The following is a 26,686-nucleotide window of genomic DNA, read 5'->3' as shown; positions in this document are numbered from 1 at the left end:
TAAACTTCCCAAAATACAACGTTTCATTATTAATTACATTGATAAATATTAATAGATCACACACTGTGCTGGTCATTGGGAATATGAAGTTAAACAAAGAATCATGAGATCTTTCCTCACTGACCTTAAAGACTAGCAGGGAAAGAAAGATTAATCAATGTAAACTTACAAACGTGATTAGAACCTCACCACAGGGGTACAAATATGCTGCCACTAACCTAGTTGTTAGTGATGGGGGTAGAGGTTTTCAGGGCTCAATGAAGTAGTGACATTTGAACTGAGATCTAAGGGATGTCTAGAAATTAACCAGCAAAGCCAAGAGACAGCTAACAGACCCATATTTTTAAATGCAAGGTGCTGAAGGGCGTATGGTCAGTTTGAACATCTGTAAGAAATTTGGAAAGGAGAGGGATGATGGTGTCAGATGATGCCAGAGAGACAGGTAGGTACAATATCGCGCAGGACCTCATGATCCCAGCTGACAACTCTGGTCGCTTCCCTGAAAGCCATGTGAAGCTAGCGTAGAGTCGGAAGAAACAAAACAACATTATTAGTCTCTGATATCCTCAGTATCTTTGGTATCTCAGACACTTTCCAAATAACAGATTCCAGGAACATGAGTTACCGACTGGAAATGAACAAATGAACAAAAGTAGAAATTAAAGCGCAATAAAAACAAGAAGGTTTACAGTAAGAATCTGGGAGAAAATGCACCCACATAACTGCAGTCAGAGAGGAAAGCAATTTTTAAACTGGTATTTCTGTTTTCTATGCTCAGTGGAAAAATAAAGTGTTATTACAACCAAATAAAGGCATCAGTGCTGAACGTCTATCAGTAATTTAGTGAACTGTTTCCATGCCTGGTAAATAACCATGCAAGAAGGGTCTCCAAAAATTCTCCTATCTTTAAATCTCTTTGGTCTTTCAGGCTTCATTTGAACTTCTATACCCTCCTCTACTACAACCATTCTGAAAAGGTTATTATAATTGTACTTCTTAGATGAAAGTCTGAGAGGCTATTAGAGTTAAGTATGATTTTTCTAAATGAGGTCTGGCAGATTTTGACATGTAGGGACTGTCACATTTTTCACAGCTTTGGAGGTTGAGGATTTTTATCTACACTTTACCCTGGGCCTCAGTTATTTTTAGGCTTCAAGATCTCCAACCTCACTTACCGTTTATTCTGCTAGGGCCTAGCAAAAGGTTACATTCAACTTTAGAGGGCTGTGTCTAGTTTTCTTTTCCGAAGGACTCTTATTTAGAAGGAACTACGTTTTCTTGATTATTCAAACACAAATAGTTGTTCTTTGTATTCAAACTAATACATACTTTGGTCTCAGGGTTTTTGATATTTAAACAAGAAAAGAATTTAAAATAGGAAGAAGCTGAGAATGTAAACATGCTAATAATGATGAACATATAATCATAAATATAAGGTAGTTTAAAAGATAGACATCCAGGTAAGACACAATTGTAAATGCCTGCTTCCTCCCAGGATGCTGGAGGACTGAGTGGAAGGGGTTTTCTGTATATAAAGCGAATCTGTGGGTTATCATATTTCAGTACAGACAATATCACTTTCTGTGGACCACTTTAAAACTCACACTACATAGATCGTTCATGGCCATTTCATTCTCCCAGCCTCCGAGTCCTGGTATGTAGAGATGACAAAACAAGAGAAGAAAGGATGACTCCCCACTACGAATATATCTGGACCATCTTCCGACACTCCCTCTTACCATTTCCACTATGCTACACTGCTACAGACTCTCGTTTCCAAAATTTTCTTCCTTCAAGTTGAATAAAAACATTAAAAAAACCCCACACAAAATGGAAAGCTGAAAACCTGAAGACTCATACACTCAATAGCTGTTCCATACTGGTAGAAATCATTATTCTCTGTTAGACATCAGGCTTTGCATTGGAGAATAAGATCGGTAGAAACCTGATAGCATTAGCCAATGCAAATTAGATTATTCCCTTTCTGCTCCAATATATTAAATGCATAACAGATGACTTCATATTTACGTTAATGGGACATGGGCTTGTTAGAGTCTCTGGCTCATGTCACAGGTATTGTATGTCATCACGAAAATTCACTCAATATCCTCTCAAAAGTTTTTAATGATGGAGTCAGAACTTCAATGTAATCTTTTCCCCAAAGACTGTTTAGATTTATTTTTTTAGTTAAAAAATAATTACCTGCTCCTCTGGTGTGATTAAAATCTCCTTTAATAATTTTGCATGATTTTCCGTTGCCATTGCATACACCGCAATGATCTTCCCTTGCAAGGGACCCTAAAAAGCCATCACAGCCGACTTTCTGTAATGAGAGATCGACAGTACATTATAAAGTGAGGTTGGTTTCTTTTCCGCTTTTACTTTTTTAACCACTAACTTAGAACGAACCTAGTATCTACACAGGAGACACATTTAATTGACAAATGTCATATTCTCTGGTGCAAACTAACAGAGCAAGCTCATGTCGAATGATGTCACTGGTGAAGTGAACAAATAGCAGGATAGTGATGAGAATATTTTTCTGATAGTGAGAATTAAATGGTATCTTAAAGCAATTTGGAAAAAAACATTATTGAAGCAAATGCAATTTATAGAAATCCCCAAGGAAATCACATTTCTATTAAATATAACTTGACTAATCTACTTCACTCTACCTAACACAGAACAGATATAATCATATATGGAAGCCTTCACTTCTTAAAGCGGTTGCAAAGCAAATGCTCAATTATTAAACATTAGCTTTGTGAAAATCAAACATAAATGTTCATTTTCACTATAGTTCATGGATAAACTTCTTTCCTCATGATCTTTGGCATCTAGCATGGCTGCTATAAGAAAATATGAACAGTGGGGACATTCATTTTAATTTGCTTCCAGAGTAATTACGTTAATATGAATCTTCTGGGATAAAATAATGTTGGTCTCCCACTGATGTTCAGAAAACATGATTATATATAAGCACACAAAGTTGTACATACTCAAAGGGCAGAATTTAATATGTCAATATTGTCAGAAATAAATGGTAGGATTACACAATTACCCTTAACCAAGAAGGAGTTGCAAGAGAGATTGATGATACATCCATTTATAACAATTTACAATTCGTTTAGAGGAATTTCAAAAATATTCTATGAAACAGGAACAAAACCAGGGATTTTTTTTCTGTGGCTAGTCTTAGGGGTACAAGTGGATAAAATGCAGCTGTGTGATGAATATCCTGGGAAAGCAAAAATCACACTAAACCTGCAGACTATAGGCTCCTTTCCTTTTATCCACGGGGATCTATCAGTGTCAAGGGGTAGACAAAGCTATGCATTAGTGGAGAAGCTTCATCTGCAAATCAAAGCTTATTCAGGGAGAAATAAAGAGAATGTCTATGGATACAGGAAATTCTCAAAATACAACAAAGGTAGGGAAGAGCTCACTAAGCAGGAACCAGGAGAAGACCTGAAAGTCCTGGTGTGAGGGGGAAAACAATCGCTCATTCACATACAAATAAGGACTAATTTACAGTAGAGTGTCTACTGGTTTTGAAATGATAAAAACAACTCTAATGCTCTATCCCTAGCTTGGTTCAAGGCAAACAGGATAAGCCCGATAAGCAGTAGTTAAATGACTGAATAAATTAATAACTATTCATTAATTAGTTTTTTTCTGACCCTTGGATACTCTGAGTCTGTAAACCTAAAATAAAAGCCGGGGGTAGACATAATGTCATAGCTCAACAATCATGTATTTTAAAAATAAGAAACAAAGATTTATTATTTTGTAATTTATAGTCTCCAGTACCCACACTTATCACAATATGTTTATAGATCTCCAAAAATTGAGGATGAATGACTTTGAGAAGGTAATGTCATTTAATTGGTGGCAGCCACCTGAAATACCACTGGCATCCTGGAGATGGGCAGATATAGAAGAGAGCTTTTCTATACTTTTCCAGGAGAGAAATATCACAGAGACAAAATGAATCATGAGGAGAAACCTATTTTATTTTTTTTTTAAGTTTATTTATTTATTTTTAGGGAGAGAGAGAGAGACCAGGGGAGGGGCAGAAAGAGAGAGAGAGAGAGACAAAGAGAGAATCCCAAGCAGGCTGTGCACTGTCAGCACAGACCCTAATGTGGGACTCGAACTCAAGAACCCTGAGATCATGACCTGAGCCAAAACCAACAGTCAGATAGTCAGATGCATAACCAACTGAGCCACCCAGGCACCCCAAGAGCTATCTGTTTTCAACTGCCCTTCTTCGTCCCTCTCCAAGATTACAATTCTACATTCAGTTTCAGCGCTATGTATCTGGTGTTGCAAAACCTGAAAAACAGGAGGTTGTCAGAAAGAAAAAAGTAGCATGCTTTTAATTATACGGAAAGGCTGAATGTAGCATTTTAGTTAAAAGCCAGAATGTTGAAGTATTCCAATTCTGTCAGAAGTCAAAATCCGTTTCGTGGAACTTAATTGTAACCATCAGATTCATGTGGCACTTACGCAGACTTTTTTTGTTGCTGTTGTTTTAATTTTGATGTCTAGCTAGGGACTTTGTAAAATATCTAGCTTGCACAATACTTTTAAGTGAAAACAAGAGCAATTTAGGCCATGCATTTGGCATATACAGTTAGGAAAATACATTTTTTTGAAAAACAAATTCAGTGAAGGCATACACTCATCTGACGGATTATATATAACGGTGAAACAAAGTTAAAAGCTTTAACTGCACGACATACAGGTCTGAAAACGAAACATGTAAAGGTAAATGTCTGCAAGGAATTTTTTATAGGCAACTGAAAATTTACATTTCAGGTTACTGACACAAGCTGTTAAAGAATAAAGGAAATTGATACGGAATTGTACGACTTTCTTATGCGAATGGCATTTCATGATTCTATGCTCTAAACTCTACAGAATGCTGGCAAAACGTGAAATCTTAGAGCACCAACGCATTTATGTTCCACGAGGTTTCTACCCAGAGTTCCACAGGTCTCTACTGGAACACAGGTCGATCTACCCATACCTTGTTTTTTCAAATTTTGGCGCATGTGCATGCGCATGGGTGCATTTTTCTGGGGAAAAAGGAAACCTTCGATCACATTTTCAAAGGAGTGTATTGTACACAAAAGTCAATGACCGGCTGGTTAATAGGAGCACAACATATTCTAAGTGATTTTCACAAGAAGAGCATTTCTTAGTGGCTGTCATGGCTTCAGTGCTGCTCCACTCAGATGCGTCTTTCCTGTCGTTCCTTCCCATGCCCATCAAGTGTATTTATCAGCTGATGGCTCTCATCAGAAATTGCCTAGACTGAAGAAAACTGCCTTTCCTAAGGTCACATCTCCTTCCTGGGGCAGTCTGCAACCAGAGGTGGATGCAAAGGATATAAAGGCCTGGTTTTCTCACCCCAAATGAGGACAACTGTGAAGAGCCATCCAACTTCAGTGCTGCTCACAGGGTCGCCTGTTGTGACGTACTGGAGCCCACTTTCTCCCTGTGCCGGACCCTGACTCCTTCCCCTCCCAGCAGGCACTTGGCATTAATCTTTCCTCCCATTAATCTCCCAGGGGAAGCCAATTTGAGATAGTGGTAGAATTATTAAGTAGCAGCTTCTAACTTCCAGCCTTTGATTTCTCCCCCTCTGCTGTCCACACCCACTATAACAAAATTTCTACTTTTGTGAAGATAAGTGAAGAAGAGTGCATAAATGCATATAGTAAATAAAGATTTTTTAAAATCTTTATTTATTTTTGAGAGAGAGAGAGAGTGCAAGTGGGAGAGGAACACAGAGAGAAGGAGACGCAGGATCCAAAGCAGGCTCCAAGGCTCTGAGCTGTCAGTACAGAGCCAGATGCAGAGCTCGAACCCACAAGTCATGAGAACATGACCTTAGCCCAAGTCAAACACTCAACCAAATGAGCCACCCAGGCACCCTAGTGGAGATGGTTTTTAAAAAGAAAGATAAGAGCAAATGAGATGTTTAAGCACTATAAGAAAATTGAATATATATTGAAAAATTGGTTGGTTCCAGTATGCTGAAAATATTTCAATATTAAGTGAGTAACAGAACTGATTTTATAGGTTTTTGCCACATGGCTCAGCCTTGGACACAAGATATGGAGACGTGTAATGCTTGAATTTTGGGTCTGGAATATTTTGACAGAAAATGCCATTCTAGATGTTTAATACACACATGACAGAATAAAAATCTCAGGTTCTTTCTAATAGTCATGGATTTTATAGATGTTCTAGTCCAAGCCCTTGATTACTGAAGACATGGGGGTTCAAAGCAGATCAGACTTGCTCTGGATGACAGTTGAGTGAAGACTAAATCCACAGCTTTTGAGTCTGGGCACCGAGTTTTCCACTGCACTGTGCCCTCATCACGCCCCGTGGCACAGACAGCCCCCCTCCTGAAATGTCTTACCTGACACCTGCCATTTGCACAGACATCCAATCCCTGATATCCACAAGAAGTTCCATCCATTACTTTCTCTGATAGAAGGACGGGCTGTTCTTTCCCAACAGGAGAGCAAAACAAGGCACACGGTTTTTCTACACACAGAGCGGACAAAAAAATGAGCAGAAGTTACTCCGTAAATATTTTTATCTCAAGCTTTATTTTTCAGAACAGTTGTTGAGTAAAAAGTATAATTTGATGTGAACTGAGTAATGAAATTCTACAATAGCTATTATGAGTCATAAATGAGAGGATGCCTATGAAAAATAGATATCCAATGAATATTTATCTCCTTAAGAAATATGTCTTCAAATTATTTTCAACACTTATCCCTTATTATTTTCTGGCACCAATCCTCTATCAAGTACAAACCAATTATTCTTGTCCCCAGATACTGTTCACACAGCCATTTTTTGCTCATAGCCTTTGGAATGAACTCCTTTTTATCTTAAGTACATATCAGAATTCTGCTTATCACAGACTGACTTCTTGATGTGTCGCTTCTAAATTCCAATACACTAATTTTCAATCCTATGCATTGGACATTTTCTAATTGCAAAATTAGTAAAGGAAGAAGGAAGAATTTTTAAGATGAGCAATTCTCCTAAGACTTTCCATTACAAGGATGTTTAGAAATGCAACACAATCCATGAGAACATTCCCTGGAATGCACATGTGCTAGCTAGGACTCAACTCCCTTTATTGCTTACTCAGAAAGCAGGCCTGTATATAAGATATCTAGGTCAAGAAATCTGTTCTAGAGTGTTTGAATAGCTGGCAGTCTTCTTCAGGGCTTCATGAAGCAAGAAGGTAGGATGGTAAGAGTTTAAATGTATGCCTATCAGGCTCAGTCAAGACTGGCAAAGTATTTTTAAAGAGCTGTTTCTATTTCTAAGCATCCTACAGAAGAACTGTAGTATTTGGTAACACCAGTAGTAGAATTATCCAAATCTGAAACTTCAGAGCAATTTCCATGCTACATTACTACTCTCTTGGCTTGATACCAGTCAGGCCCTTTGCTGTTTATTAAGCTCATATAAATAGAATGGAAAATAGTTTACAGTCTTTGACACTGATCTTTGCTATGTCTTCAGTAAAGTTCCACGTATGCGGATGGGATTCTATAAATACCAAATAACAGCCAGAGGCATGGAACAGGGTATCACTTTGCAAAGAGAAGACAGACAGTTAAATGAGCCTTCAGAATTGAACATTTCAAACAGTTTTCACATGTGGCTTCTGAATACTGCTCTGAACAACTCTGGGGAGTTGGAACATGGCCTTCAATGTGCATGGTTTTGAAATTTTCCTTTAAGATGCCATTATAAGCCGCAATAAAGCATTTCAGTATGCTCTCACACCTCAAAGTAGGTTCTGTTTATTCAATGACTGCTTACTATGTCATATCTTTGGACTTAAAAACAGCTGCTGTAACTGCAGAACTTTAAAAGTGGTATATATATAATTGCATATATAATTCTCTTTCTGGAGTTTTCATTGAAGAGAAGAGCAAGCCAGATAAAGGAATAATGTGGAAAGGAGTTAGTCTAGAAAATTCCATTCACATTCCAAGCAAGAATTCAGATAAAACTCTATTTCTCCCTTTACAGTGTATTGACATTGCACTGTGCTTTACAGATGACATAAACATTTGATACCGATCTTCCTTCCTGGAGGACGCCCTTGAGATTGTGACATTATAGTGATCCATGTAACAAGCCAGTACTTCCTTGGCAGGCAGGCTTTGTCCTGATTTAAGAGACAAACCCTTTCCAAGATATGCATTAAACATGGACTTTGGCCAAATTTCAGCACAGTGTATGTAAAATACCTGAATGCTAAAGCCATGCACCTTTTTTTCTCTAAAAATAACTGTTCACTGCAGCACTGATGCCCTGTATTTAATTTTCCTAGCCCACAGATTCACGTATTACATAAGAATAACAGAAACAGCCCCTTGCATTTCAAGGTGTCTTATGTTATTAAGACTCAGGCTTTTTAAAAAGAATTATATAATTCAATTTCTTCCACAGTACATATAACACATGAAGACGACTGTTGTGTATTTTCTTCATCCTACGGACTGAGATGTTTGACTGATAGGTCGTAAAATTATAAAATATGCTAATCTGATAACTAAATATTTATTATGGATCATTCTGATGATAGACATCACTTTGTAAGAGGCAGGGGCTTTTAAAATTGTGATTTTCAATGGCTTTAACATTTTAAATTGGCCTCCACCCAATCCTGGTTTTTTGTTTTGTTTTGTTTTTAACTCTGGAGAAAACCTGTTTCCTCTTATTTCACCTATGAATGAACAGGTTTCAAATGAATTTAATATTATCAAACTGCACAGCCAGTTAGAGGCAGTGATAGGATTAACCGTCAAATGATCAGATGATGATTTTCATTATTTGAATAGTCACACTGTTTCTCTACAATGAAAAGTATGGTATATATATTTAAAATCATGCAACAAATACTCATCAGAAGCTTAATACTTGCCAGTCTGTCCACTCAGCACAGACAATAGAGAGAGGACAGACACATTAAAATCTGCTACAAAAGGGTGTGAGGAGCACATACCCAATTTGGAGGATCAGGGGGATTCTTTTTTTCTAGAGGACTTGACATCACCTGAGTCCAAAATACCAAGAGCCAGTTTTCAGGGAAATAAATGGGGAGAGAGAGAGAGAGACCTAAGCCTGAGAAAGGAAAGCTTTAGGCTGAGAAACTAGCCTGTGTATAGGCCTAGATACAAGAGAGAATGCTTTGCGTGAGGGACGGAATGGAAGTCTCCAGGCTGTGCCGGGAGCACAGAGGGGGAGGGTGAACCCCAGGCAAGAGAAGCCAGAGGGAAGGGCCTTAGCAACCAGGCAGCAACACGGAGAGCAGCAGGGCTCCCGGAGGGAGTCACATGGCACAGTGGCTGACAGACCCAGCCTTTCCTGGCCAGGCTGGCTGACTTGTGGAGCGCAGGCTGGAGAAGACTGTCGAGAGAGGGGAAGAAGGTGTCGGAGAATCCGGCGCAAACACAACCAAACGTGCCGGCAGGAGAAAGCTTCGGACACACAGGGTCTGCTTCTTGATTACGGGGATGGAGACAGAGGAAGAATGGTTCTGGCTTAGCTTGGGAACGAGACTGAGCGTGAGGCCATTGCATGTGACAGAGCACAGGCAGAGAAGCAGATGGTGGGACTGAGAGGGAAAGGAAAGGGGTACGGTGGGTTAGAAATAATGAGATGCTGAATGGAAATGTCCATGCAATGGATGGATAAGCAACTTCAGGGGCTCAGGACAGAGAGATCTGGGTGGGAGATAAACGTCTGTGTTCCTTTAGCATACAGATAATTAATAAAGCCTAGTGAATAAAGTATTATTATCCCCAGGAGAACGCTAGAAAATTCCTGTAAGACACATCATTCATTCACCTCACTTATTAAGTGCCTCCTCTGTGTGGGTACTGTTTACAGTGCTAAACACAGAGCAAAGCACAAATAGGATAAACCCTGCTCTTCCAACAATTATGGGGCACATATAGTAAACAAAATGTAGGCACGCCTGGGTGGCTCCGTCAGTCAAGTGTTCGACTCTTGACTTCAGCTCAGGGCATGATCTCACGGTTCATGAGTTTGAGTCCCACATCAGGCTCCGTGCAGACACTGTACAGTCTGCCTGGGATTCTCTCTCTCTCTCTCTGCCCTTCTTCTGCTCACTCTCTTTCTCTCAAAAAATAAATAAACCAAAAAGAAATTTTTTAAATAAACAAAATGGAAAGGTATTATGGCAGACGCTGGTGAGTTCTGTAAAAAACAAAACAAACAAACAAAAAAGAATAAAGCAAGGAAAGGAAAAGGATTGAGTTATTATTTAACAAAAGACCTAAAGGAGGGGAGAGAATGAAGTACACAAATATCTGGACACAGTGTTACAGCAGGGGAAGCAGGGGGCGGGGGGGGGGGCGGCCTTGCAAGACTCTAGGACTTCTAGGACGAGCACCTGAGCCAGTGGGGGTGGAAGGGTGATGGGGAACAGAGGGGATGAAGTCAGAGGGTCAGAGGAAGCCAGGTAGCAGAGACCCTTTTAGGCCCTTTGAAGGAATGAATGTGGGCTTTCAGTGAGTTGGGAAGGTCCTGGAGGGTTTTTAATGGAAGAATAACAGGACATGACCTATAATTTAGATCTATCACTCTGGCTATTGGGACTGAAGGAAAACACAGACCAGTTAGGAGGCTATTGCAATCATGGGGAGAGAGACAGTGGCTTGTGCTAGGGTAGGAGTTCTGGGGACATTTCGAAATGATGAGATTCTAGATGTATTTTAAATTAAGGCTCATATCCATTAAAAAATGAAATCTTGCCATTTGCAACAACATGGACGGATTTAGAGAGTAAAATGCTAAGTGAAATTAGTCACACAAAGACAAATACTATACAATTTCACTCAAATGTGGAATTTAAGAAGGAAAACAAAGGCACAAAAAAAAGAGAGAGACAAACCAAAAACCAGACTCTTAACTACAGAGAACTGATGGTTACTGGAGGGGGGGTGGTGGGAAGATGGATGAAAGAGGTGAAGGGGATTAAGAGTACACTGAACTTGATGAACACTGAGTAACACAGGGACATGCTGAATCACTGTATCATACACCTGACACTAATATAACGGGGTATGTTAACTACACTAGAATTAAAAAATAATAAGGCTAGTGGGGCCTCACTGATATTTTGAACATACAGTCAAAGAAAAGAAAAAAATGATGACTCCAATATTTTGTCTAAGCATCTAGAAGGAGGCAATTACCATTCATTAAGAGGGCAGTGGGAACAGAAGACTGTGTTATAATTTCCTCTCAGCTGAGGTAACAGTATTATTGGAGGCCGTCATGAGGAGGTGAGCAGGACATGTGTGAAGCAGTAAGACAAGACCAGTATGTGGAGTACAGAGTGACAGGGAGCAAGGTTCTAGATGACACATGAGGTAAGAGAAGGGAGCAGATTAGCTCCTCAGCCTCTTGCTATGGAACACGTAACATTACTGTCTGTGCAGTGGAGTCATCTGCCTTGTCGTCTGGCTGCTTGCAGACCACAAGCTCGGAGGCTTACACTGAGAGAAGGGTTTTGTCAGATGGGTGCACTGAAATTGATAAACAATGGAATTCAGGCTGTTGATAGGAAGCTTACTGACATGATGGAAAGGCACCGTCCAAACTGACTAGGGGGAGAAAGAAGGGCGAGAGAGATCAGGGGCATGATGGTCTGTTATGTCAGAGAATTCACAAGCACACTTGGCAAATGCAGCTCAAATCCAGAGCTCCCTGACCATGGGCAAGAACTACCTCTTCTTTTTAAAAAAATTTTATTTATTTTAATTTCTAAAAAGTTTTTATTTAAAAAATTTTGAATGTTTATTTTTGAGAGAGGCGAGGAACACAGAGAGAGGGTGACACAGAATTCGAAGCAGGTTCCAGGCTCTGAATGGTCAGCAAAGAGCCCGACGTGGGGCTCTAACCCACAAATTGCAGATCGTGACCTGAGCTGGCTGGCTGACTGAGCCATCCAGGGCCCCTATTTATTTTTTTAAGAGAAGGAGCATGCATGAGTGGGGTTCAAGGGCAGAGGGAGAGATCAAGAATCCCAAGCAGGCTCCATGCTCAGCACAGTGCCCAATGCAGGGCTCAATACGATGACCTTGGGATCAGGACCTGAGCCAAAATCAAGAGGCGGCGGCTCAATCAACTGAGGCACCTAGGTGCCCCAGAACAGTCTTCATAAGTATTAAAGGAAGTTGCAAAAATAGTACAGAGAAGTCTCACATATCCGCCCCCCAGTTTACCCCAATGGCTACACTTTCATAACCAGAGTACAATAGCAAACCCTGAAACTGTCGTGGGTACATGTATATGTGTACTTCTGTGATCACATGTGTAGATTTCACAACCACCACCACACTCGATATATGTAAGCACTTTATCAGCACAAACTTCTACCCTATGTTACCCCTTTGTGATAACACCCATCCCTCTCCCCGCCTCCATCCCTAACTCCTGGCAACCTGTAATCTGCTTTCTATCTCGACAGTTTTGTCATTTCAAGAATGTAACATAGATGGAATCACAGAATACCTGATGTTTTGAGATTAGTTCTTTTCACTTAGCATAATGCTCTGAAATCCACCAAGCTGCTACACATATCAGTAGTTTGTTCCTCGTATTGCTGTGTAATATCCCACGGTGTGGGTGCACCTCAGTGTATCTGATGATTCAGGTTCTCAGGACTTTTTTGGTTGTTTACAGTTTTTTGGTTACCAAAAATAAAGCCGCTATGAACATTTGTGTATGAGATTTTTTTTTTATGGTTGTAAATGTTCATTTCCCTGGGGAAAATGCCCAGGATTGTGGTTTCTAAATTGTATGATAATTGTATGCCTAGTCATTTAAGAAACCACCAAGTTATTTTTCAGAGGGGCTGCATGATGTACATTCCTATCAGCAATGTAGAAGATTCAGTTTCTCCTCCTCACCAGCAATGCCCTATTGTCACTTTTTTAACACTGAAGTTAATCTAATTGGTATGCAATAATATTCACCACGTTATACACACCATTTGCAGTCAGTGCTTATGATTGTTATAGATCATTAAAGGTCGAAAAAAAGAGAGCTCTGAAATACTTAGAATATAATCTGTATCGTGTGTAAAATACCCATGAGTGCTACCGTAAAGCCCCATGCAAGCCCCAATGTCTACTTAACTAAGACGGTGGCGGGCTGGTTACTCATACCTTCATCCATGACAGCTTGCCACTGAAGACCATGCTTTGGGTATGAAGTTCTAACACTATAGGCCTGACATTGCCAGTCTCTGAATCCAGGCAAACCTGCAGGACAAGGTGGATTCTCACATATTCTGTATTGTTTTCTGGGACCATTACAATCCCTTGCTTCAGAACCTAGCCTAGAAAAGATAGTACAAATAGTCAATTTTATCTTTTTTGATCTTAACCCTCACTTAAGAAAAATTAAAAGGCATAAAGTTAATACGGTATAATCCTTTACATCAGATCTCCCTTCGAAAATGTGGACATATTAAATGATCGCTAATGGCGGAAAACCCATATGCTTACTAAAAACTTTCCAGTTGGCTTGCCAGGACTTGATACAGAAGAGTAACGGGCAGAGGCTGGGGGCAAAATAGAAAGCCTAAGATTCCCAAGAAGGACATTGGTTCTAATGTTTTCACATACTTTCTCTAAAACTGCTTATGAAGGAACTGGGCCACTGAGCCCAAACCAACGGTAAAAGTATAGAGCTAAATGATTATCTTGCATGCTTTCCGGGAATCACTCTAGAAGGACGGAGTTGAGCGAGTGGTCCCTGTAACATTCCGGATCTGCACACGTGCTCAGCACGTCTTCAGTTTTCCAACACTCTTCACTTCTGCTGACGTTGATTTTGTTCGTCACTCCCTTCCGGAAGTCCTACCATCTTCCTTCCGGAAGTCCTACCATCTTCCTGCTGCCTCACGCTCCCTTAAATGGCGACTTATTTTTCCTAATGAAGGTCTCCCTGCTCCTTTAAACACAACAGTTTATTTGACTCACTCGAGAAACTACCCCAATATAACGCTTAATTATTTGTTCGTGAAAGGGTTGGTCTTATTTTCTTCTTATAAGGGAGATTTTATGTACAATAAATAGTTTGAGGGACTTGGCTGTTTTCCAGCACGGGGTAGGGTTTGAGGGGCTTTATCTACCTGCCAACATCGTTTATCAGTAAAACCTTTGCATTTGAAAATCCAAGAATAAAACGCCCTCCCCCAACGCAGGAACTTGGCGTTTACCCAGGACACTTGCGCTCGCGACTGCTGATCCCAGAGCTGCAGGTTCGGCTACACGGGCTCCACAGGCTCCACTCTCCGGCCACATGTCCCGGCGCTGAGGTCCTGGTGGTACACTCTCCAGCCTTACACCACTATTCCAAAAGTTATGTCTTAGGTGAACAAATCAGGGCACAACGGAAAATCATTCACTGGCCTACAGAGTCGCTGGAACTGCGATTAAATCAGGTCTACTAGAACCCAAACACGTAAATTGAAAAGAACCAAAAAATAAGTTGGCACTTGCTTCTTGTCAATAATAATACAACGGTCCATTCTCCCAGTTTTCATACTGCTTGTTATGAAAACAGCACACAGATATTTGCAACACAGCCCTGGATCCGTCCTTATGATAGAGGGTAAGAGGGAACTTGGGGGGGGGGGGGCAGAGCCAGGAAAGAAAAAGTATAACATTTTAAAAATCAGAACAATTTAAAATGGACAAACCGCAAAAACACAGAGTCACATATAGGAATGAAAAATAAAACATAAATGTTCTTCCATAACTGGAGTGGAGGAGGCATGTCAGCTAACTGAGCGATTGTGATTCAAGAAGTCAGTGGTTCTCTTTCCTTGTAATTAAGATTTTTTAAAGTATGATTAAATTTTAGCACTTTCCTTTATGTCTTCTTGCTTTTTTCTGGAAGAGTTCCAATCAAATCTAAGCATTAACATTAATAGCAAGTTTTCTTTTGAAAGTGGTTTACTTGAATGACTTAGGTAACAGGATTCTTTGAAATTCTGTCACGTTCTTCCAATTATTCTGCAGCTTATTTCGAATCCATTAACTGAGAAAGATAACCAGGAAAGAAGACAAAGGAATGTACTCATTCTCTTGTTTGTCTTTACATTTTCATTAACTTTAAACAAAGGCAGCAAAAGAGGCAGTTTCTGTGGTCACTGAGGAAAGGCTACCAGGACTTGGAAGATAAATTACAATAATATCTCCTTATTTCTGAAAAATCAGATATATGATGGTCATAGCAAACATGATAAAAGTAAAATTACTTGAAAAAAATCATGTTGAGAACAATAAGGTAATATCAGCAAAATTGAGGTTAATGACTGTATAATGATGGGGGTTGAGCAAGCTGGTCCTTCAAGACCTAAACAATTTTCTGCACTTAATGGCAACATGATTTATAAGGGATTTTGCAGAAATTGGAGAAACACTCTAATCTTCAAGTTCCCCATTTCAAAATGTGAATAATCATATTTACTTAACAGATTTTCCAGAAGTAGAATGAAGCACTATGCATAATCCACAGCCCATACTAAAGAGTTCGTAAAGGTTAACAATAATTAATAATGATACTGATAACTTGTATATGCCATTATATTAACATATTAAAAAGTTTCCAGAAATCTAACCAAAATTTTATTCATTCTGATCTTATCTGTATTTCTTTAAAATTTATTTTGAGAATATGTTTTTAAGTGCTGTTTTTAGAAAAAAAATTCAGAAAAGTATGAGACTTACTTTTGTGTAAGCCCAGTTACTGCTTTTCTATGCAATAAAATAGTTCCTGCAGATTTTTTCCAATACTGTCAATTTTTAAATTCAACCTCTTTTAAGCTCAAGAAGTTTTAATCTTTTTAATGTTTATTTATTTATGAAAAAGACATAGAGGTTAAGTACGGGAGGCGCACAAGAGAGATGGAGACACAGAATCGGAAGCAGGCTCCAGGCTCTGAGCTGTCAGCACAGAGCCCTATGTGGGGCTCAAACTCATGAGCTGGGAGATCATGACCTGAGCTGAAGTCGGACGCTCAGCCAACTGAGCCCCCCCAGGCACCCCCAGACTCAGGAGTTTTAAACGTATGCTCAAAAAAAAAAAAAAAATCTCAACAACTAAAAGTGTATTGATAGGTACATCACATTGAGATTTTGTATGAAAATTGTCATTAAATTGAGATTTGGGGTGAAGACGGACTCTGAAAATTGCAGAAAGAGGGAAAACAGATCCTTTTAAACAACTAACTGGCTTTAAAGATTTAACAGCGTACTGCCATTCATGAAATAAAAGAAATCCAACACGAAACATGCCAAACTTCAGTGGGTCAGCTGGTTTGGGCCTGCTGAAGGGAGTTTATTTTCCCATGGTGCAACCCCTAGCTCCTTGCTCGCTGGGCAGCAAGCGGGCTTCGAAGGGCTGGGCTCGAGTTCCCAGCAGACTGAAACTGTGCTGGGAAAGACCAGCACCTGGACTTGCACATCATTCAAACTAGACCACATTGGGCGATGGAGAGAAATGGAAACAGACACGTAAACCAAACTTGCATATGCAAATAAGTGAAATTTAAAGAAAGAACTGCATAATATTTAAAGGTCATCACCTTGCAGAGAACCAGCACCCTGGATGAAACTATGGAGAGCGGTCTTTGTATCTTCTAGGTAGTGCTGTTTTCCAACTTTCGAGGAAAGTGCTGAATGTTTTGTTTAAATGGTTAGGTAATATATTCCATTTGGTTTATATATAAAACGATCCTAATGATGCTTTTCATATATTTTCTAGCAGCATGTTTTGCTTTATTTGTAGTTTTTAGCCTCAAAAAAGATATTATGCATAAACAGCTGAGAATTTGTCATATCTACTAATTCAGTCTGATTTATGAAAGTGCTACGGAAATCTATAATAAAGGATATTTCTGGGACAGTACATGACCTAAAAATTGATCATATTTCCATTCTATCAAATTTCTATGTGGATGTCTAAGAAGTTCATAAAAAACATTTGATTGGAAGAGGTCTGCAATCATGTCAAAGGGAACATCATTCTCTAATAAAATCTTCCGCATAGACTGCTTACTGAGACCAGAGGGGGACAGAAGCCAATAAACTCTCTAAATATGCAAATTTGATTGTAAGGATATTACAGTCTTTATATTTTCAATAAAGGATGATGATGGTAATTTCAAGAGACTCAATTTAGGAAAGTACAAAAACTAAAATATGTAGAATTCTTCAACACAGTTTAAAATTTTCCCAAACTTGTATTTGACTTTTCTGTCCCCTCCCCATAGACTCCTCATAAGCATTGTCAGTGAAAAAACATACATGTTTTGGTTTTTACCAAATCGTGTATCAACTCAAATATCTGTTAAATGTAAATGTAAAAACAGACGATAGTATTATACAGAGAAAAGGAGAAGAAAGAAAACAGGCTGTTTTTAATTTGGAAAATGCTGTGTATAAATAGTAGGTAAATCCTCATCCTTACAATTATTTCCAATCATAACATTCTGTAGGCACCTTCCTACACTTATTTATATACTCTTAGATCAACTAGTTATACAGCTAGATTCGTATCACTATACTGCAACACATTACTAAAAAATTACAAAATTTTGTAATCAATTATAAACAAAAATTCCCGGCTCTGTTTCTTGGGTTGCGATGCACGAAGACAGCAGTGTGTGGTGTGAGGGTGGAAGCATTCAAATATTGTAGCGCTCCAGGGCGCCTCTGCAGAGCGCTGGGAGCTACTTTCATGGCGGCTCCTACGGCAGTTGGGACAGATGGCTCTCTGAAGGAGCCCACATGGCCAGAGGAACTGAGAAGTTCGTTAGTTATTTCAATACACAAAACATTACAGAACCACCAAGAGAATATTGTTAGCACAATGAGAGGGAAAGAAAACATTTTCCTTTTGAAGAGCAATTATAAATTTGATTGCTAAAAGAATGAGTTTATTTTACAGAACTCGAGAATGCAAATTATTCTCATAAGTATCAGAAGAAAAAATAACACTAGAGAAATGCTTAGGAATCGGTTTATAAAAATGAAGAGACTGTTGTATTGCTAAAGAACGAAATGAGGTGAATGGGTTGTATGAAGTTTCAAGAAATGCGGCCGAATGTTTGGTTATCTCTGTTTATTACTATTTTTGTGTTTCAGGGATGATAAAAATTATTGCTGGTGCAGAGTTTTATGATGCCAGCAATAAATTATTCAGCGTAATACCATGAGGCTCGCCCAGTAGGCACACATTATTGTACTTTGGTATATAACTTGAAAACTTAAAACCAACCCAAATTCTGACTCTCTGTATAAACTCACAGAAAAACATCTGACACAGCCTGTAAACAACTGGCTGATAATTCACAAAAAGTCCCTTTCATGAAACCATTTTCTTATTGATTGTATCTAATAATAAAACACTGCTGGGGCACCTGGGTGGCTCAGTCAGTTAAGTGTCCAGCTTCGACTCAGGTCATGATCTCGCAGTTCGTGGGTTCAAGCCCCACATCGGGCTCTGTGCTGACAGCCTGGAGCCTGTTTCAGATTCTGTGTCTCCCTCTCTCTCTGCCCCTCCCTCACTTGTGCACTTGTGCTCTATCTCTCTCTGTCTCAAAAAATAAATAAACTATATTTAAAAAAACACTTATTTTAAAATATTCCATATTTTTTAAATGTTACACTTTTTCTTTAGTTAAAGAAATCACAGAAGTAATAAATGATTACATCCTCATGACAAACAAAATAAAAAATGTCTGGGAAAACATATTATTCTCAGCTCCCTCTGCTTTCATCCACTGATTCTATTTCCCTTCCAAGAGCTAACTATTAACAAAGTTTGGAGTTTATATTCTCAAACCATTTTCTTTGACTTCAGGAATATACACCCTGTGTGTGTGTGTGTGTTCAAAAGTGTTTTTTTGGTTTAATATCAAATGGTATCATAAAGTATCAATTTTTCTGATGTGCCTATGTATTAACCCCCATGTCTTATGGATCTCTTCAGTCTGTATGTATAAGTATCTACCTTATTCTTTTAATACCTTCATTGTGACCATTCCTCACCTCATGAGTATTTTCATTGTTTCTCATTCCTCACCACTGCAAATTACATCCTTACATAAGTGTGTGTGTTATATTTCTATTTTTTATTTTTACTATTTTATTTATATATTTATACATTTATTTATACATTTAGATTCATATATATTTATTTTATTTAATCTTATCATATTTCATTTTTGAAAACAATGTGTTTTTTAAGCAAGCACTCTATATTACTTCATTTTTTTCACTAAGTATTTCACTCCGAGTAAGCTTTATATGTTGCTTCTTTTTAGATGTAATAAAAATGTTTTGTTCTACAGAGGCAAGGTTTCTAATCTCACATTTAATTCCCTTCACAGAGTAATTAGAAAGTAATGTGAGTTACTGGACTGTTAGCTTTTGATTAACTACAATTATACATTTAGCTGAGAGCTACTTCCTTCAGATCCTTCGACAGAAAGTTATTTTTCAACAGCATTAATTTTGATATGTAAGTGTATACTAATAAATTCCTATAACTTCAAAAAGCACATTAAATAACTCAGGCAGCCAAATATTTACTGATCTTTAAAATATCAATTAGAGGGGCGCCTGGGTGGCTCAGTCAGTCACGCATCTGACTTCGGCTCAGGTCATGATCTCACAGTTCATGAGTTTGAGCCCCGCGTCGGGCTCTGTGCTGACAGCTCAGAACCTGGAGCCTGCTTCGGATGCTGCATCTCCCTCTCTTTCTGCCCCTCCCCTGCTTGTGCTCTGTCTCTCTCCCTCTCAAAAATAAACATTAAAAAATAAAATAAAATAACATGTCCATTAGAATATTTTACTTATGATGCTTGATATGACAAGGAAAAATTATACTCAGTGGCTCCTCTGAGCCTGAGTATACCTTTTATGCCTGAAAAGACTCATCAGCTCTTGGAGTTCTAATACTTACGCTATTGTTTGTGAACATTTTACCAGTGTTTAAGTTAAATAATAAACAATAAATTTACTTTTTGGTGAAAGTAATACATAAATCTTTCAACAGTTTTGTAAGCAAACAATAAAAAATAATTGCATGTATATTAACAAAATGACCACAGATGTGAAAAATATAAAAGGGAAAAGTGAAAATGAATGAAATGCTGGAAGCTTTACAGATACTGAAATATTCCACTGGTGTTAAGATGGATATATATGCAACTGGCCGAGGGAGACGTGAGCTCCTGCGTCTCATTCATTACTGTTGCTAATGCAGACGGATCACATGACTTACCTTACCGGCGTCACAGTCTGTTCCGTCCATGGGAGGATCGAGCTTGGTTCTGCATTCTTTCTCACCCTCTACCTTGCACCACAACCCTGTGCAAATAACATGCTGAAAACAAGGCCATAATAACGTATAAGGAGGGGGCATCATATTTTTGAGGTGAAGTCAATAAATTTGGGGGAAAAAAGCTATTTTGATTGAACAGAGACTGTTGGGGAAAAATGTGCTTTAGGTACTTTGTATTTCACTGAGAATTGAAACGGCATAGGCTTATTTATCATGATGAGAACACTGATATGTAAAAACAGAAAATCTGTTTAATATGTTTAAATGCCTTTACATTTCTTTCTTTTTAAAAAAAAATTTAATGTTTATTTACTCTTGAGAGAGAGTGAGAGAGCACAAGCAGGGGAGGGGCAGAGAGGGAGACACAGAATCTGAAACAGGTGCCAGGCTCTGAGCTGTCAGCACAGAGCCTGATGTGGGGCTCGAACTCACAAACTGTGAGATCATGACCTGAGCCAGAGTGGGATGCTCAACTGACTGAGCCACCCAGGCGTCCCTGCCTTTTCATTTCTTTAAAACACATGTGACTATGTAGGATTCAGTAGCAACAACAGAAAAACGTGAACTAAAAACCATTATTATTTAGACCATTCCAGGAACCACGCTGGAAGAATAAATATGAAGTGTTTGTGGTATGAACTTAGGGCCTGCTGTCCCGAAGCCTGTCCTCACTTATGCTCCATTTCATGCTTAAAAATTATAGGATTATTTAATCCTATAGCCTTCACCTTTGACAGAGTGAACACTCTGAATGGGTAGGTTTCTGTTATCAGTCATTTTTAAAACATTATGAATGAGTTCTAGACCTCCAGGCTACAATGAAAGTTTTCTGGGGAAAAGTTAAAAGGAGTAACAAATACTGGGATAAGGCAGCAGAGACAGAGCGACAGTGAAAGGAGAGAACTTGGAGGAAATGCAGGAGGGAAGACTGTCAGAAACCTGAGCCACAGCCCTTGCCACTGCCAGCAGAGACGCGGTGAGGCCCACGTGACACATTCACATTTTAAAGGTGAGTAATGCAGAGTAAAGATGGCGGTGTTACTACCTATCCAGATAATGGAGAAGGTGGAAGAGAACAGATCAATAAAGAGAACACGTAATGGCAATGTGAATGGCACAGTAACGTAAGTGTGAGGAGACCAGTGCCCTGGGAGAAGGCACATAATGAAAGGGACTAGTGAACAAGATTTTAAAGAGGCACCATCTAGACCTGGATTGCCAGGAAGGGCTAGGGACTCCATATTTGGAGGGAAAAAGAAGCCACTCAGTCGTGTTCCAGCAGGTTGATAAGATAAAAAGGTTATTTTAGGAGGCTTATTCTGATGGTGTATGCCAAACAGACGGGAAATCACTGCGAAGTGAAAATTAACTTAGACCCAAGTCTATTAAATACTTTGGGAAAGGTATACTTAAATGAATGTTTTAAACAGGTCAGTTACAACTCCAATACTGAATTTGTCATAAGGCCTAAAATACCATTTTCCTTTCTTTAAAAATATAGATTTCTGAGGTGTTTGTAAGCTCTTAAAAATTATATAGTGTCTGGCAAGAGAGAGAGATTTTATTCATTTTATTTTATCTGCTGTGATATTTTTCAGCTTCACAGCATTTTATCCAAATAGATCTTACTATATTTAGGAGACGATTTAGCTTAAATGCTTGACTGACACACATCATTTACCAAAAATTCATCCAAGGATTTACTTTAAAGAATGTCGATGTCTAAATCAAGTTGCTTCTTTGCAATATTTTAGACTCTTTAAAATAAACAGGTGGGTTGTTTATCATGTACTTTTGTGCACACATTTATATCGGAACGAATGGATCCCTAACCTGGGAACTATAGTTCCTAAATGTATTTTTTCCCCTTATTATCTTTCTGTTAAGGATGTCTTATCAAATGCTGAATTTTCTAACAAAGAAAACGTTTGCTTCATGTGTATTCAATAAATTTTGCTTAATGAGCATTATAACATGAGTTATTTTTGTCAAGTTCGTTAGTTAACAAAGGCATGTTGAACAAAAAAGCAAATCTTCTATACTGTAGTTTTATGATCATATCTGCTTGCTGAACACTGCTGGTGGTCTAACGTCCGACCCTCCACCACCATTATCTGCTACTCAAAACAGCAGGTACTCTAATTGATTCCCACTTGAGTCAGCAGGAGCATAAAAGGAAACTTGGCAGCTTTTCAAGATAAGCAGAGTCACGAAGAATAAGTCTCTCATAGAGATCTCTTCACCCTTTACGTTCTGCTGGTCCAGGGATCTTAACAGTGTGTATATTATAGCTCATTCTTGAAACTGACTCCGATTCTGGGTTTCAAACTAAACTGTCAGAAATGGTGTGGGCTGTTTTCACCTGAGAAGGGGGAATATTTCAGAAGTGTGATAGGAAAGCTATGTTATATCAAGTCGTTCCTTAAAATAATAAAGGGCAGGAACCAAACACTCCACACGTCAGGCTAGAGTCAAATACTTTTTTGCAGTTTAACTGGTGTCACCACTTCACAAATCAATTAAGAAAAGAACTTTAACACTTCAAACGCTTTGCACAGGAATCCACGTCAGAAAAGCATACCTCAGCTTTTCCTAGAAAATGAATAATAATAAATTTTTTTATTATTTTAAAAATTCTTCCAAAGTAGGAAAAGACCATTGAAAGCGTATAATAGGAATTTGGATGTTTATCTTGAGAAGGCTTTTAAAATGTTTTTGTGTAAATATATGTTTTAAGTGAATTAATTTAAGTGGAAGAATAATCGTCCATATATACAAAATTATATATTTTATCTTTGATGACCTATAGTCATATCTTTCTTTATACCCAATAGTCCCATTAAGATGTTCTGAAATTCATGTGAAAGTAAAAAAATCTTCAGTGCGTGCATACAGAAAAGACAATTAAATCTTGTACATGTAACACCTAGTTCTTCCACTTAATATCTTCCAAAATATATTTTCAGTAACTTAACATGTGACAGCAAATGTAATTCAGTATGGGATAGTATTTTTTTTTAAATATTATTTTCAATCACAGAACACTGCAGTAGTTTTAAGGGTAGAAGAAGAAAGGGGAGTGAGGTACTTAAAAAAACAGAAAATTTTTAAAAACTTTTTTTAAATTAAAAAAACCCAGAAAACAAAGACTCAAAAGGAATAATAAGAAAATGAAATCTAGTTCATTGTAAATACTAATAAAATTGGAAATCAAATAAGAAAAAAGAGTAGGCCAAAAAAATCCACTATTAGGAATAAAATGAAGGTCTAACTACAGACAATGTTAAGTTTATTTATTTATTTTTTAACATTTGTTTATTTCTGAGAGAGAGAGAAGATGAGCAGAGGAGGCATAAAGACAGAGGGAGACACAGAATCTGAAGCAGGCTCTAGCCTGAGCTGTCAGCACAGAGTCCGACACGGGGCTTGAACCCAGGAACAGTGAGAGCATGACCTGAGCTGAAGTTAGATGCTTAACCAACCACCCAGGTGCCCTAATAATGTCAAGTTTCATTAGAAATAAAAAAAAGGGTTGAACCACTTTATGCCCATAAACTTGACAACTTTCATGAAATGAAAAGATATTTTTTAAAAACATATTAATAACTTACTAAAATGGACCCAAGAAGAAATAGAGAAGCTGAACTATTCTGTAATCATAAAACAGTTAAAACTAATTGCTATGTATCTCCCCATAAATTATATATCTGGTCCCAAAACTAACAATCTTTCAAAACACTTAGATTCTTAATTTATATAAGCTCTCTAGATAACAGAAAAAAACCACTTTCAAACAGATTTTATGACATGCAAACTAGACAGGAATTTCAAAAGAAAATAAAAATAGTAATCTACCTTATTTATTAATCTAGATTTAAATACGTTAAACAAGTTTTAACAGACTGAATCCAGCAATGCATAAAATAAATGCAATGCCAAGACCAAGTTGGGTTTTTTTTTTCCTCAGAACGTAAGTTACTGTAATATTAGAAATTTTATGAAAGTAATCAAGTACATCAATAACTTTAAAATCTATGATTTTTGTGATTGTGGTTACAAAGCATATAATACAATTCAATATCCATTAATTAAAAAAAAAAATCTTAGCAAAGTGGCCATTGATGGAAATGTCCTCACAATTACTGGATACCTATGAAACTCTAAATTAAACATCATAAACATTTAAATGTTGAGTTTTCTTTTAAAATTAGGAAAATGGCAAAGATTGCATCTTGGCACCAATATATGGAAGTGAATACATGGTGTATTCAAAGTGGCGAGGGAAAAAAAAAAATAACTGTCAATGTAAACTCCTGAACTCAGCGAAATTTTATTCAAGACGGAAGGTTAAATAAAGACTCTTTCAAGGAAACAAAAACTGAGTATTTACCACCAACAGATCTTCTCAAAAGGACTTTCTAAATGATGTATTTCAAGAAAGAATATGATCTCATAGGAAAGGATTGAAAAACAATGGTGAGCAAAGAGACAGATAAAAATGAGGATAAGTCTAAATAAATGTTGACTACGGAAAGGAACGGAAATTGGATTTTCACCAACATTAGACAACTTCCTCTCAGTGGGAAAAAATACTAGAAATCTAGCTTATTTACATCTCAAAAAATTTACCCTTTAACAGAGAGGATGTGGCCATAGACAGTTAAATAAGCTTGATGTTTTCTCTTTTGCCCCCCCCCCCACTCCACATCCTTCAAGATTGTTAGTGGCAGACTTGAGTAATAGACATGGAGAAAAACGCAGTCCATGCCCAGTCAACAAATGAAGCCGCACGCTGCAAAGGACAGCAGAGAGTGTTAAAGACAGTTAAGGAATTAAAAAAAAATTACAGAAAGGAGAACTGTCAGTACCTAGTTAATGAAGCCCCCAAAGAAAATAATGCAAAGGGAAAAGGAACTATTTGAAGTGTTTGAAAGAAAAATGATCCCAAAGTTCCTAGTATGAAAGAGATATGTAAGATAAAAAGGTTCTCCTACTATAAAGTTCCCCAAAGACCAACCATCCTGTAGATCACAACCATAAATTGTAGACAGAATACAAAAAAACAATTTTCTGGTGGTTCTGGAGAATAAATAAAGGCAGGTGAACTTTTCAGGGGAGCTGAAGGGATTGGTACAAGTTACATTCATCATCTTTGTACCTTTGATCTGACAATGGGCTACGGTCATGACCACATGGCTAAAGCAACTGTGAAAAGCATGTTGTGTTTTTAGATTCGTGAAGACAAAAGCTGTGGGGGCAAAAGTTGCCAAAAACTGAAGGGATAATCTCAAAAGGAATAGAGAGAGAAGGCTGTCTTCAGCTGGCACTTGACACATAGACAGAACACACTCCGTATAGTATAGTCCAGATAAGAAAAAAGTGAACTGACAGAAGATGTAAGCTGTTTGTTATCCACACGAGTCAGACAAAGTTTCCAGTTCAATCTAATACTTAATTCTCTGGGCAGGGGTTGGGGGGTTGGGAGTGGGTAGGGTGGGTAAGTGGGGAGAAGAGACACTCTTTAGAGGAAAATAACAGAATTCAGAGTACCTACAACAGGGGTCAGCATACTTTTTCTATAAAGTGCCAAAGAGTTTATATATTTAGGCTTATGGATCATACAATCTCTGTTACAACTATTCAACACTGTCACTGTGCCTAAAGATGGCCGAAGAGGACTTATGAGCAAATGGGGTGAGTGTTTTTGAGTAAAACACTATTTCCAAAAACAGGCAAGTCCCCAGGCTACAGTTTGCAAGAAATTAGTGAATTAATATATAATGTCTTAATGAATTCATATTGCAGAACAAAACATTTCTACACAATCATTCACAAATAATCAGAGTAGTCTTATTCATAATAGCTAATATTCCAGATGTTTACTAAGAGATGAGGTAATAAGGAAAATAGTTTATCTACCACTGGAATACTATTTACCATGAGGAAAAAACTGATTACTGACATACACATAAATGTAAAAAGAATGTACAGCTATTGGATGCAGAGAAAATTTTGTTTTTTCCAATAGAAAGTGGTAAAGGAGAAAAAGAGGAAAAACAGAATATAAATATGAAATATATAAAACAGGTTCAAAGAATAAAAATTTCAATAAAACAAATTTAAATAAATGTAAAAATGTTAAATTAGTTGACAAAAATACATAAAAACCTTATTACACTCATTTCACTGGTGCAGCCGCTCTGGAAAACAGTGTGGAGGTTCCTCAAAAAACTATCCC

The 26,686-nt window shown here is 37.9% G+C and overlaps 1 protein-coding gene across 1 annotated transcript in view; it reads right to left on the bottom strand.

Moving 5' to 3' along the window:
* The window catches only part of ADAMTS19 (ADAM metallopeptidase with thrombospondin type 1 motif 19), a 229,737-nt gene that overhangs the window by 64,420 nt on the left and 138,631 nt on the right, over positions 1–26,686 (bottom strand). Inside the window, exons 11-15 of the mRNA XM_029941162.1 lie at positions 20,389–20,490; positions 14,312–14,442; positions 13,254–13,426; positions 6,437–6,564; positions 2,203–2,323 (exon numbers count right to left, since the gene is read on the bottom strand). Coding sequence (XP_029797022.1) covers positions 2,203–2,323; positions 6,437–6,564; positions 13,254–13,426; positions 14,312–14,442; positions 20,389–20,490 — 655 coding nt within the window. The remainder of the gene's footprint in view (positions 1–2,202; positions 2,324–6,436; positions 6,565–13,253; positions 13,427–14,311; positions 14,443–20,388; positions 20,491–26,686) is intronic.

This window comes from Suricata suricatta, chromosome 6 (assembly GCF_006229205.1).
Source record: "Suricata suricatta isolate VVHF042 chromosome 6, meerkat_22Aug2017_6uvM2_HiC, whole genome shotgun sequence".
NCBI lineage: Eukaryota > Metazoa > Chordata > Mammalia > Carnivora > Herpestidae > Suricata > Suricata suricatta.
The sequence above is the reverse complement of the archived record's forward strand: the minus strand, read 5'-3'. Positions and strand labels throughout refer to the sequence as shown.